This window comes from Stegostoma tigrinum, chromosome 28, assembly GCF_030684315.1.
Source record: "Stegostoma tigrinum isolate sSteTig4 chromosome 28, sSteTig4.hap1, whole genome shotgun sequence".
NCBI classification, from domain to species: domain Eukaryota; kingdom Metazoa; phylum Chordata; class Chondrichthyes; order Orectolobiformes; family Stegostomatidae; genus Stegostoma; species Stegostoma tigrinum.
The window spans coordinates 13,270,711-13,285,501 of record NC_081381.1 but is presented as its reverse complement, the minus strand read 5'-3'; the positions used below and the strand labels follow the sequence as shown (position 1 = coordinate 13,285,501).

General features: G+C 42.4%; 1 protein-coding gene across 3 annotated transcripts in view; it reads right to left on the bottom strand.

Annotated features, from left to right (window-relative positions):
- Positions 1 to 14,791, bottom strand: part of casz1 (castor zinc finger 1) — a 128,061-nt gene that overhangs the window by 29,699 nt on the left and 83,571 nt on the right. For all 3 annotated transcript variants that reach the window (XM_048561646.2, XM_048561649.2, XM_048561652.2), the window contains 3 exons: positions 10,874 to 11,072; positions 5,557 to 5,728; positions 2,005 to 2,153 (listed from right to left, as the gene is read on the bottom strand). In XM_048561646.2, coding sequence (XP_048417603.2) covers positions 2,005 to 2,153; positions 5,557 to 5,728; positions 10,874 to 11,072 — 520 coding nt within the window. The remainder of the gene's footprint in view (positions 1 to 2,004; positions 2,154 to 5,556; positions 5,729 to 10,873; positions 11,073 to 14,791) is intronic.

The window sequence follows — 14,791 nt, the reverse complement described above, 5'->3', positions numbered from 1 at the left end:
GCAATGGGCAATTGTTTAATACTTTTAGTGTCCAATCCAGATGAGCAGAGTAGAGAAAGGCGCTGTTCAATTCATTTGGAGTAACCTCCTAATTATGAATGTCTTGCAGAGACCATAAGAGCCTTTTGAACAGTCTTCACTTACTCACCTTTGAATTTAGGTACTTCACAAACTGTGAGATTAAGAACTAACAGCTTTCAATCAATGTGTGTTTGGAGTGAAAATAGCTGGTGGTGGTGAGAAATATTTAACAATATTCCCATTGACTTTCAAAATTGTGCATAAAATGTCAGTGACACTGACCTGAGCTGAGATGGGATGGTGGCACAGGGTAACGGGGACTTTATATTGGATCCTACGCCAGGACCTGGGACTACTTGACGCTGGCACTGGGTTGAAATGCCTGACATTCATAGACCGAAATGAGCATGTTTTGGATAGGTGGATCGGGTAGCATATGTGATAATTGCCTTCATTAGTCAGGGCATTGAATGCAAGAGTAGGGAGATTGTGATGGAGCTGCATATGACTCCAATGAGGCCTCAGCTCAAGTACTGTGTGCAATTCGGGGAGTCAGACTGTAGCAAGGTTTGTTTGCACTAGACAGAGTGCAAAGGAGGTTCACTGGACTGCTGCCTGAGCTGGAACGATTCAGCTATGGAGAGAAACTAGATAGGCTGGGGTTGTTCTTCCTAGAGTGGAGAAGGGTGAGGGGGTCCCGATTGGGGTGTACAAAGTTATGAGGGGCACAAACAGGTCAGATAGGGGGAAACATTTCCCCTTAGTTGAGGGGACAATCACCAAGGGTCAGTGACTTAAGGTAAGTGGCAAGAGGTTGTCAGGGGATTTAAGATAGAATGTTTTCACCAAGAGTGTATTGGGTATTTGGAACTCACTGTCTGCAAGTTGGGTAGAGGCAGGAAGCTTCAAAACATTTAAGAATATTTAGATGAACACTTGAAATGCCACAGTATCCAAAGCTTTGGGCCAAGTGTTGGAAAAATGGTATTAGAATAGTTGAATGTTTGTTAACTGGCATGGACATGATAGACTGAATGATCTCTTTCTGTGCTATAAAAACTCTATCACTTTATGAATTCTCAACCTCAGAATTTACAATACTCCAGAGAAAGATTCTAACATGTCTTTCTTTGTTCATAGAATCTTTGTTCTAGGCTACTCCTGAACTTATTGTCCATCCCTAACTGCCCTAGAGGTGGTGTTGGGGAGTTACCTTCTCAAACCACTGCAGTCCCCGTGATTGGGTACACCCACAATGCCATTTGGGGAATTCCAGGATCTCAATCCAGTGATAGTGAAGGTACAGCAAAATAGTTCCAAGTCAGGAAAGTGGGTGCTTTAGAGGGGAAACTTGAGGGAGGTGGTGTAACCATGCATTTGCTGCCCATGTCCTTTCAGCTGGTGGAGATTGCAGGTTTGGTAGGTCAAAAGAGCCTTGGTGAATTACTACAGTGTATCTTTTTATCCATTGCAGCCACTGTACATCAATGGAAAGGGGAGTGAATGAGGAAGATCATGGATGGAGTGCCAGTTGAGTGGCTGCTTTCCCAGAAGGAAAAAAGAACAGCAAAGGTGATGAATAAGACATATTGGTCCAACCCTTCTGGTTATACTTCAAAATGGAAGTCCTGGAAGACCATCACATTTACTTCCAAGCATTACTGGTTTGTTGTGATCAGAGATAATGGGAACTGCAGATGCTGGAGAATCCAAGATAACAAAGTGTGAGGCTGGATGAACACAGCAGGCCAAGCAGCATCTCAGGAGCACAAAAGCTGACGTTTCGGGCCTACACCCTTCATCAGAGAGACTGTGTGATGAAGGGTCTGGGCCTGAAACGTCAGCTTTTGTGCTCCTGAGGTGCTGCTTGGCCTGCTGTGTTCATCCAGCTACACACTTTGTTATTACTGGTTTGTTTACTGGTTTTGTCCCTCTCCTACATAGGGATGAGATTGGCTCTGATTAATCAAAATCAAAAGTTACCTGATTGGGAATCTTGTCAAAGTTTTTACCCAGCATTCTTCTCATGTGCTTGCGGGAATGTGATGTCATCTGATGCTTGAGCAGGAAGGAAAAATGGCAACCCTCGCGGATACAGTGGAAGTGGCTGTTTACCTGATTGTACTTACAACCTGTAGACAGGAGAGAAAAAGAAGGGGGAAAAATGAAAATAAATGAATAATAGAGTAGTTTGATAATATCTCAGAGTAGAAACAGAGTCAGGATGGGCAGGTACAGGCTCGCCTATCACTATGGAAACCAGCCTAGGGAACAATGATGTGTTATCACGTCGCTTTGTTTGATGTCCCCAGTTCATTAAAACCTACAGACCAGTAAATAAGGGTAACTGCGGAACAAGAGACCTCTACACACTGATAATACAGGTAACACCAGGGGGTCTGTTTACAACATTTGCCAATGATAGAATGACCTACATCTTGCTGAACTGCACGCCTTGGAAACCTTGGTGTTTATGGGATCAAGCTGTGGGGAACTGTGGAAGATAAACTGACATTCTCTTTTACTTTTACAAACCAAATCTTTTTTACAATTGGCAACATGCCACTCTCTCTGTTTGTTATTTTGTACTTTGACTAGTTCCTTGCTGCTGCATATTTTGTCCTAATCAGAGAATTGAGCGTCGTGTATTGTTTTCCGCTTGTATTTTCTGTCAACTTCTGTTTTTCAATCAAGTGGCGAATCAGCCATCACATTTGTAATCAGCCTTGACTTTAATTAATAAGATACTGACTTTAGCACAGGCATGTTCAAAAATGTCTTGCAACCAGAATCCATATGAAAGATTGGAGCTGGTAGAGAAAGAGCTTGCAACTGAATTAATTTCTAGCTGCTTACGGATGTGAGACATTCTCCTCTTTATTAGTATTAAGTACTTCTGGGAAAGCAAAAGGAGTTGCAAGGACTCTTCCGTCTTCCTATCCTTCCCCCTATAAAAATAAATGGGGGTAAGTTTACACTCCTCCCCTCAACTCCACCGCCAGAACAACTACCTATTTCCTCAGTTTGTCTCCTCGAGCCCTGCTTCATTCAAGATTAGCCTCGAACTACAGAAGTGTAGATTAATCTCACTAGCATTGTTATAAGCAAGGTCCAGAATGGGGTAAAATCATAAGGGGCCATAAAAAAGCATGTTGTTCTTCCAATTTATTCAAAGCATTAAAGATTTATTAGTTACAAACGTTTTAGCAATGGGCTGTTTCATTGGACAGAAAGGTTGGAGATCATGTATGTGATAACCCTCCAGGAACACATCCAATCGGCAATCGCAGCTGCTTCAGTCAGCACGGATACAGCTCAGGCCTGGGCCTAGCGTTCCTTCAGTCATAGAGTGTAGAACAGTACAGCACAGAAACAAAGTCTTCAGCCAACCATATCTGTGCCAAACATAATGTCATTCCAACTAATCCCATCTTCTGCACATTGTCCTTATCCCTCTACTCCCTGCATTTTCATGTCTGAAATAATGCCTTTTAAACATTTCTATCCTATCTGCTTCTATCATCACCCTGGCTGTACATTCTTGCCACATATCCGTATACTACACCAATTTCATCATGCAAACTTACAAATCAGACCGCCTACATTTTCATCCTTTTTGTTTATTCGTTAACGGGAGGAGGACTTCGCTGGCTAGGCAGCATTTATTATCCATCCCTAATTGCCCAGAGGACAGTTCAGAGTCAACCACATTGCTGTGGGTATGAAGTCATAAGTAGGCCAGACCAGATAAGGACGGCAGTTTCCTTCCCTAAATGACATTAATATATAACAAATGACAGAGTTCTGAGCTCTGATTTTTGAGGAACACCACTGCTGTGGACCTTCAGTCAGAAAAGCATCCCTCCACAAATACCCTCTGTTTTCTATAACCAAGCCAATTTTGTGTATCCAATTTACCAACTCACCATAGAGCCAGAGTGACTTAATCTGCTGGATCAGCCTACCATGAGGAGCCTTGTCAGATACTTTAGTAAAGTCTGTGTAGACAACATCTACTACTTTATCCTCATCAATCACCTTTGTCACTTCCTCAAAAAACTTAATAAAATTTGTGAGACAAGACCGCTCCCAATCATGGCCACGCTCACTATCCCAAGTAAGTCCACTCTTTTCCAAATGTAAATAAATCCTGTCCCTAAGAATCTTCTCCAATAATTTCCCTACCAATGATGTAGGCTTACCGGTTTTAATTTCCTGGAATATTCCTATTGCCCTTCTGAAACAAAGGAACAAGATTTACTATTCTGTAATCTTCTGGGACCTCACCTGCAGCTAAATAGGTTAAAAGATCTCTGTCAAGGTCTCAGCAATCTCTGGGAGACAAAAAAGAGGCTGGAAGAACACAGCAGGCCAGGCAGCATCTGGAGGAAAGGAACAGTCAATGTTTCAGGCATTACCCTTCTTCAGGAGAGTACCCTTCACACTGCTGTGGCCGATTCAGCCCTTCAACCACACCATAAAACAAACCTGCTCCTTTCCACCAGGTGCTGCCTGGCCTATTGTGTTCTTCCAGCATCCAGTTTGTCTACCTTGGATTCCAGCATCTGCAGTTATTTTGTCTCCATCCCAACAATCCCTGCACTTGCCTCCCTCAGTATCCTGGACAGATCCTGTTACGTCCTGGGGACTTATCTATCATAGTCATCAATGATTGAGCTCCAAACATAGACTTCAGGCTCCTTTAGTCAGCAGGCATACTGTCTGACACCCTCAGTGCTAGAATACATAGGAAAGCCAAAGTTTTCAGGATTACCCCGTATTTAATACATTGGTCTTATGGTCCAGGTTGTCTGCTTTTGTGGATCTGTCTCGTACACTTGATCTTTGAAGTTTGCTTGTGCTGATTGTGGTTTGCACCTTGTGTTCCACTCCCAGGGTTGGCAGAAACCTCGATATACCTCACTCCTGCCAACCCCCAAGTTGCAGTGTCCAACAATTTATTCCCACTGAGTTGGGACACAGCTGGTTCTTGCAAAGTAAGTTTGCAGTCAGACTTGGCTCCTGGGTCAGTTACCAAAATATCTGTAGTGTGAAAAATTTCTTTTCATATTATTTGTTACACATGTCCCAGGGCATGTCCCAGCTTTTGTTGCCATCCGTAAGTTCAAATCCAGTCGAACTGTGCCTTGATTTTAAAATTCTCATCCTTACTTTTAAATTTTGTTGCTTGACCTCACCCCTGCCTATCACTGTAGTGTCCTCCTTGTTTAAATGCCCTCTGGGGTCTCTGCATTCACTCAATTCCGGCCTCTTGTGCCTTTATGGCCTCTCTTGTTACACCAGTGGCAGCTGTGCTTTCAGCTGGAGCTCCATCTCATTCTCCTCCTTTAAGATGCTCCTTAAAACCCATCTCTGTAAACAATCTCTTGGTCACCTGTGCCTAATATCTGTTTTGTAGATCAGGGACAAATTTTGCTTGAAGGGGAAGGAGTTTTAATATTTTAACATGTCAACATCATATAGAAATGCAACTTGCTTTGAAGCATTTCATTTTGCTAACACTATTGTTTTTACCTAGCCTGCTACATTCTTCTCGTTTGGTGAAGTACTTGAATCCGTTTGCAGCTCTTCTTTCTGCTTTCTCATGTTTCTTGATGTGCCAGGGGAGTTTCGTGGTGATGTTAGTCACAAAGTTACAAAATGGTCGTAAACAGTGGTAGTGTCCCCTCATCCGGAACTCACATTGCTGCAACAGAACAGAAGGTTGTTTTAAAAAAAGGGCAGATCTCAGACATTTTTTTTCTACTTATTGCTCCCTAATTGCCCTGAAGAAGGCAGTGGTGAGCTGGTGCAGTCCGTTTGATGTAAGGGCACCGAGAGTGCTTCTGGGGATGGAGTTCCAGTGAAGGAATAGAGATATATTTCCAAGTCAGGATGGTGATTGGGAACTTGCAGGTGGTGGTATTGCCAAGTATTTACTTCAATTGTGCTTCTAGATGGTAGAGGTCGTGTGTTTGGAAGATGATGTCTAAGGAGCCTTGGTGAATTTATGCAGTGCATCTTGTAAATGGTACACACTGCTGTCACTGCATGTTGGCAGTGGAGGGAGTGAATGCTAATGGATGCGGTGCTAGTCAAAGTGGGCTTTGTCCTGGATGGCGTTGAGCTTCTTCAGTGTTATTGGAGCTGCACCCATCTAGGCAAGTAGGGGGTATTCCATCGCACTCTTGATTTGAGCTTTGTAGGTGATGGGCAAGCTCTGGGGAGTCAGGAAGTTAGTAACTCATTTCAGAGTCTTGGCTCTGACCTGCTCTTGTAGACACTGCATATTTATGGCTGGCCCAGTTCAGTTTCTGGTAGATAGTAATTCCCAGCATATTGATAGTGGGAAGGGACAGATTGTTTTGGGTGGTGATGGTCATTGCCTGGCATTTGTGGCATGAATGTTACTTGCCATCTGTCAGCCCAAATCTGGATTTTGTCCAGGTTTGAACATGGCCTGCTTTAGTATCTGAGGAGAAGCAAATGGCGCTGAACATTGTGCAATCATTCGCAAACATTCCTACTTCTGCCCTCATGTTAGAGACAGGGTCATTGATGAAGCAGCTGAAGATGGTTGGGTCGAGGATAATACCGAGGAACTCCTGCACTGATATCCTTGAACTGAGATGATTGACCTCCAACAACCACCACCGTCTTCTTTTGAGCCAGGGAGACTCAAACCTAGTTGTCTCTGATTCCCAAGACTCTAGTTTTGCTCAGGCTTTTACAGGCCACCCATCATCTAACATAACATAACATGTGAATACATCGTCCCTAATTAAACTCCTCTCTAACTACATACGACAGGGGTTCACAAACTAGGGTTCATGACTGCCAGTGGGGTACCAGTAAGAGCAGCTGGGTTTGAAAACTGAAGCAGCTGTGGAGTCAAGAATTTGGTTGACAATCCTGCAATGTCGCCACGATTCTTTCATGTGCAGAACAGGGTTTTATTTTTATCTGTAACTTTAACTGTGTATCCTAAGGCAACTTTCCCCAAGATCACTGATTGTTGGAAAAGGCCATTGCTTTCTGGCTGCCATGCTCTTAACAACCCTGTCTCCCATACAGGAAGTCATGTTGAGGTTGTACAGGACACTGGTGAGGCCTCTTCTGGAGTAGTACTGTCTAGTTCTAGTCGACCTGTTACAGAAAGGATATTATTAAGCTAGAAAGGCTTCAGAAGAGATTTACCAGGGTGTTGCTGGGTATGGAAGGTTTGACTTAGAAAGAAAGGCTGGATAGGCTGGGATATTTTTCACTGGAACATGGGAGGTTGAGAGGTGACCTTATAGAAGTTTATAAAAGCATGAGGGTTCATGGAGATTGTCTTTTCCCTAGGATGGGGGAGTTTCATGACAAGGAGACATATTTTTAAGATGCAAGGAAAGAGATTTTAAAAAGAATGAGGAGCAAATGTTTTACACAGAGTGTGGCTCATGTGTGGAATGAACTTACTCAGCCAGTTGTGGATGTGGGTACAATCACAATGTTTAAGAGACAAATACATAAATAAATACAATAGATAAATACATATGTTTGGAGGGATATGGGCCAGGAGCAGGCAGTTGGGAATAGGTTAGTTTGGGATAATGTTCGGCATAGACAGGTTAGTCTGAAGGGTTTGTTTCTGTGCTGTAAGACTCTATGACATTTCTCCACTTGTTCTAACATCTGGAATCATACAATGATACATCACAGAAGAGCCCCTTCGGCCCACTGAGTTTACACTGTCAAAGACTGCTCTAAGTCTACATGAGGCCCACTTTCCAACACTTTGCCCATTGGTTTGAATGTTATGACATTTCAAGTGCTCATCCAAGTACTTTTTAAATGTTGTGAGGTTTCTCACCTCAACAATGCACCCACTGGGTGAAAATGTCTTGTCCTCAAATCCCCTTGAAATCTCTGTTTTTCAGCTTAATTATGCCTTCTTATTATTGATCCTTTGACTAAGGGAAACAGCTGCTTTCTATTCAATCTGTCCATGCTCCTCATAATCATATACACCTTAAGCAGGTGCCCTCTCAGTCTTGTCTGCTCTAAGGAAAACAACCAAAGTGTATCCAGCCTCTATTCATAGCTGAAGTGCTCCATCCCAGGTAACATCTTGGCGAATCTGTTCTGCATTCTCCAGTGCAACCACATCCTTCATACTGCATGGATACCATGACTGTACACAATACTCCAGCTGTGGCCAAACCAAAGTTCTGTACAGCTCCGACATGACCTTCCTGCTCTTATAATCTATGCCACAACTGATAAAGGTAAATGCCTCATGTACCCTCTTACCTACCCTATTAACCTGGTTGCCACCTTTGGGGTTCTGTGGACAAGCACCCCAAGATTCCTGTTCTTCTGAGATTCCTCATGTCCCACCATTCACTGAGTACTCCCTTGTCTCATTCCTTCTTATAAAGTGCATCACTTCACACTTTTCAGGTATCTCTCTTCCCTTCTCTGACTCTGAGCACTACAATGGGATCACATTAGGAAGAGGTGTGGGAAGCACTGACGTCAGAAACTTGAGCAGAGTAGACCATATGGCCTCTCAAGCCAGTTCCATCATTCATTTAGACCACAGTTGATCTTGCATTAGAGCCACCTCCCAACAGCACTACAAGGAATGTTTACACCACAAAGACTGCAGTGGTTCAAGAAGACACCACCTTCTCAAAGGTAAGTAGGGATGGGCGACAAATGCTGACCCACATCAGCAAATAAAGAAAAATCATAGATCATAAATTCCCTGCAGTGTAGAAACAGGCTCTTCAGTCCAACAAGTCCACACCAACCCTCAGAACATCCCATTCAGACCCATCCCTCTAATTGACACATCCCTGAACACTACGGGCAATTTATCATGGCCAATCCACCTAACTTGCAAATCTTTGGACTGTGGGAGGAAACTGGAGCACCTGGCGGAAACTCACGCAGACACAGGGAGAACGTGCAAACTCCATACAGACAGTCGCCCAAGGGTGCTGTGAGGCAGCAGTGCTAACCACTGAGCTACTGTGCTGCCCCATCAGATCTACTTTCCCGCATCTTCACCCAGATGACATTGGGTCAAATGTGAAGACAGGGCTGTATATGTGTACACTCCCTTGTGCTTAGAAGGTTGTTTATTTATTTGTAATTGTTCAAAAAAGAGATTTCTAAAGGCTAGATACATGAAACCACTTCCTTCAAGGTGGGTTGGAGGGTGGAGTCCAGCTAAAACAGGGACCCAATTTTAAATTGAGAGGAAAAATGCTCAGGAGTAAAACCAGGAAATAATTTTTCAGACAATAACAAGGAGTGAAAATATTCAACTCTAGGCTCCCCACCCTCCTTTGATCTGCCTCATTTAACAGCTGTGATTTTGGCAGGTTTTTGGAGGGCGTGGAGGGTGAGGGTTAACTGAGATTTTTAAAATAGGTTGTTGATTAATGGTGGCAAAGAGTGGGGAACAAAGGGAGATAAATGGAGTTAAGTTACACATGCGCCACGTTTCAGCTTCTGATCCAGCAATTTATGATCAATCACTTTTATCTGTTATGACTTCATCTGAAGTTTACAAGCTATGTTGCTTTCCGTGACTTCCAATGGAATTAGAGCCATCAATTTGAATGAGGATTTGAATATCTTCAAAACCAAACACAAAGCTTTCACTGGAAACTAAGTAACTTTCTTTGTTATAAATTATTTGTTGACTATGCTTAAATCACCAACTGAAATTTCAAATTATGTTGGGAATTTTATGCAATAGCAACAGATTTATAACACATTTTCCAAATCAACCTGTTCAAGTGTGTCATGGCACACCTCTGGAGTAGGCGGGGCTTGAACCCTGGACTCTGGTATCACAGGTAGAGAGTCCATTTGCCATTGGACTCATCAGCACAGGTTTCAGCAGTAGTTTCTGGATTTGTTTCCACAAATATAATTAACCTGGTCAGTCACACATCAGAGAGATCCTGCAGCTTTTTGAGTTGCCATCTTTAAACTTTCACCTTTCCCAACTTTAATCTAAATAATAGCTATCCCTGTTTGTGTATGGAATACTTGCCATTTGCCTCAATGACAGTGAAGAAACCTGACACATCCAGGAAAAAAACTGCTTGCTGACTGGCACCCCAACCATCACCTTCAACACTCATTCCTTCCATCACTGACGTTTAGCTGCAGCAAGTACAATTCACAAGACGCGAAATTGCAGCAACTCATCAAGACTTCTTCAACAGCACCTTCCAAACCAAAGACACTTCCATCTGGAAGAACAAGAGCTGCAGATGTATGGGAACACTACCACCCGCAAGTTCCCCTCCAAACCACTTACCATCCTGACTTGGAAATATATTGACGTTCCTTCAGTGTCGTTGGATCAAAATCCCAGAATTCCCTCCGTCAGGGTATTGTGGGTCTACTTACTGTACATGGACTGCAGTGGTTCAAGAAGACAACTCATTAATACCTTCTCAAGGGGCAACTAGGGTCAGACAACAAATACTGGGCCAGCCAGTTACATCCACATCTCACGAGTGAATTAAAAAAATACAGGGATGGATTAGCCAGCAATGCTACTATCCAAGGAACAAACGAAAGAAAAATAATTAAACTAATAGAGAAATTAGAATATAAGTTCTATACAAAGGTTAGAATATTTTATGGAGTCACCAAGAATTCAGACTGTAAAAAGGTTTAGTCTGGAATGCTCCAGCATGTTCTGTAATCCTCTGTTGCCTCTACAGAGTGCTAGTGAGGAGATTCCTGATCAAAGTCACTTTGATCTGGTCTTAATGGTGAATACCATTTGAGTGGATCTTGCACAATTGATAATGAAGAGATTATCTCACTGCTTGCTTACCTGATTCGGACAGAGGCACTGTAGGGAGTAATAGGAGAACTGGTCACGCACGTTGACGAGGTTGTTGTTTGGATTGATGTGATCGAGACAATGTGATTCAGCCTTCCCTGATGTTTTGCACACATACTTGCAGTTTCCGAACAGACAGTGGAAGTGGAACTTATTGGCATATTTGCAATCAGTCGCCAGACAGGGATCGCTGCAGAGCATAAAAGTCCTGTTAGAGCTGAAATTGCAAGGGTGAAGCACAAACCAAGGGACAAGACTTGCATTCGAAACAGTGGTGGTGCCCATCCTGTCAGAATGTAAGTCAGCTGAAAGTCAAAGCCTTAGCTTGGAACCCTATCCACAGGCCCTCACTCAAAACTATCCAGTCAATCTGAGCCAGATCTAAAACCACACACATGCTTGAGACATTGGTCATGCCTTGAGGATAGTCATGTGTGCTAGCAAAATCCATCACAGACTAACCTTTGTGTACAGTAGTTTCTTTTCAGGCTTGACTTACCCAGTCTAACAGGAAAGTTCTTATTCATTAGCCTTTGCTGCAACCTGTAGCCTCTAAGGCAATCAACCACTGCAAACACCCAGTTCAAGACACACAACAAACACACACAAATAGAAATTGAAGCTGGACAAGGTCAGTCTGCCCCTTGAGCCTGCTCTGCTATTTTAAAGGTAGATTGCTATTATTACCAACACTATTAATCCAGAGAACCAGGTAATATTCTGGGGGCTCAGGATGAAATCCTGTGGCAGATGTTGCAATTCAAATTCATGTTTTTAAAAAAGTCTGGAGTTAAGAATCTAATGATGACCATGAAATTGTTATGGACTGTTGGAAAAACTAATGTGGTTCACTGATGTCCTTCAGGGAAGGAAATCTGCCATCGTTACCCAGTCTGGGCCTATGTGTGACTCCAGACTCTCAGCAATGTGGCTGTCTCTTACTTGCCCTCTAGGCAATTAGGGATCAGCAGTAAACAGTGGCCTGGCCAGTGAGATGCATATCCTTGAAATGAATAAAACAAAATGACTGATCAACTCTACTTCCTGTATGCTTTAATCGTCTCAGCTCTCAAAAATCTATTGATCTGTCTGGAATGTACTCAAAACCTCAGCACCCAGAGTGGTGGGGGCTTGTAAAAATTCACAATATTTGGAATGATAAATTTCCCTCCCTTTCATTCCTAAACAAACATCTGTGAAACCCCACTGCATCTGGTCCTGATTCTCTGCAAGGGGGAATCAGCCTCTGAGCACACTGCATCTTAAATCCATAACTAAGTATGCATTATACAACAGTATGATCCCCCAAGATATTTTCACTGCCTTTAAATCCCTCCCAGTAATGTATTTTATATATAATAATACATACAGTTTTGATGTATTTAATGGTAGTTGTAAATTCATACTGACATTCTGACATTCACAGCTGCCTTGAATCCTTGTGAAATGACATTGATGAATGCATATTATAAACTTTCATGATGCAAGAAAGTTCATGGTATCAATCACATAACTACTGTGAGATAACGGCCAACTGCTATAGGTTGTACAGACAATAATAGATACCTGAAAATAGATTACACATCTAGTTCACTCAAAGGGGCTTAGATGGTGTCACAAAGTACATTCTCATTTTACAAGCTTTTGAGTTTGGATTACTGCTCTATGTTCACCGCAGCGATCTATCATTTTTAACATTAAACAAATGGACAACTTTTTAGTTCACACTGGTGAGACACACTGTGATGCTTCTGTGATGTCAGGAATTGATGACATCATTCCAAATTTGAAATCGTGCATTAAAACCAGCACCAGTCCAGCAAGGTTGAGGCTGCAGTCAGGCTCCCTTATGACATCCGGGTAATCGATGCACCAATACAACACAAATTGTCTTTATGCAGAACCTCAAACACAAGGAAACAATCCAAAGTGTTTCACAGCAGAACAAAATATCAGACCAAGTCATAGAAGGAGTTATCCAGGAATATTGTAGATTAGGCAGGAAAATGGAGTTGAGGATTATCAGATTATCCATGATCTTGAATAGCTTAATATCTTAATCTCAAACTGTTCCTATGGAGGAGGATGGAGTCGAGAGGAGTTTGGGAATGGGGTTTGGTGGAGGGACCAAAAACAATGGCTTCAGGCTTCTGAGTATTTAATTGTGAGATATTCATCAAAAACAGCCAAAGAAACCTGGCAAGAAAGACTGTAGGATAGGTTTATGACAAGTGAGATGGTAGCTTTGTGGGAGTTTGCTATTACTGTGCTCTGAAAAAGGGTCACTGGACTCAATGTTAACTCTGCTTTCCCAGAGACGTTGCCAGACCTGCTGAGTTTTTCAGGAAATTTCTGTTTTGGTTTCAGACTTTCCGCATCGCAGTTGCAATGATGCAAGAATGAATGTGTCAGTGCTGCAGGAATTGGGAATGATTACTCCCAATATGGCTTGGCCACTGAATGAGGGGGAGATTTCCTGTTGGCCACTTTCACAACCAGGTTGTCTCACTAAGACGAACCAAGTCTTCTCACTCAAATTGTTAGTTCTCATTGTGAGCTGAAAACCATCACTCGTGCTGATACTCCCAGTAGCAAATCTGGGCTGTGATGCAGTTTTGCCTGATTTAACCTTTTGCTTTGGTTTAAGCTACAATAGGTGATGCAGTGTGTTGTGAATATAGTGACTCAATTGAACAGGGTAAAGCATCAAACAAATGGCAGATGCTGTAGAATAAGTCACAGGGTTATACTGGTCTCTGGCACAGGAAAAGGCCCTTCAGCCCATCAACGGCAGAGCAGTATATGTTGTTTATTTGGATTTTGGTGAAGCCTTTGACAAGGTTTCACATTGTAGACTAATTAGTAAAGTTAGGTCACATGGAATTCAGAGTGAGCTTGCCAATTGAATATATAATTGGGATAGCAGCAGGAAATAGAGAGTTATGGTGGAGGATTGCTTTTCAGACTACATGCCTATGACCAGAGGGATTGGTTCTGTGTCCTCTTTTGTTTCTCACTTGTACAAGTGATTTGGATGAGAATATAGAAGGCATGGTTAGTCAATTTGCAGACAACACCAAAATTAGTGACTCTATAGATAGTGGAGAAAGTTTTCTAAGATTACAGAGGGAACTTGCTCAAATGGGTCAATGTGCTGAAAAATGATAGATGAAGTTCAATCTGGATAAATGTGAGGTATTGCATTTTGGTGGATCAGATATGGCCAGGACTTACACAATTAACAGTAGGACCTTGGATAGTGTTATAGATCTGAGGAACCTGGGAGTGCAGGTACATAATTCTTTGAAGTTTGCGTCATATATAGACAGGGTAGTTAAAAAGGTGTTTGGCACACTTGCCTTCATTGCTCAGATCTTTTGAGTACCGGAGTTGAAAAGTCATGTTGTTTGTTGTACAGGACATTGGTGAGGCAGCTTCTATAATAGTGTCCAGTTCCGGTCATCCAAGTATAGGAAGGATATTATCAAGCTGGACAGGGTTCAGATGAGATTTACCAGGATGTTGTTGGGTATGGAAGGTTTGACTTATAAAAGGCTGAACAGGCTGGGATGTTTTTCATTGGAGTGTAGGAGGTTGAAAGGTGACCTGAGAGAAGTTTACAAAATAATGAGTTAATATTAGTTGTCTTTTCCCTAAGATGGGGGATTTTGAGACTAAGGGGCACATTTTTAAGGTGAGAGGAGAGAGATTTTAAAAAAGTCATGAGGCAATTTTTTTACACAAAGGGTGGTTTGCATATGGAATGAACTTCCTGAGAAAGTGGTGGATGTGGGTACAATTACAAAATTTAAAAGCCACTTGGATAACTACATGAGTAGGAAAGGTTTGAAGGAATATGGGCCAGGAGCAGACAGGTGGGACTAGTTTAGTTTGGGATTACCTTCCGCA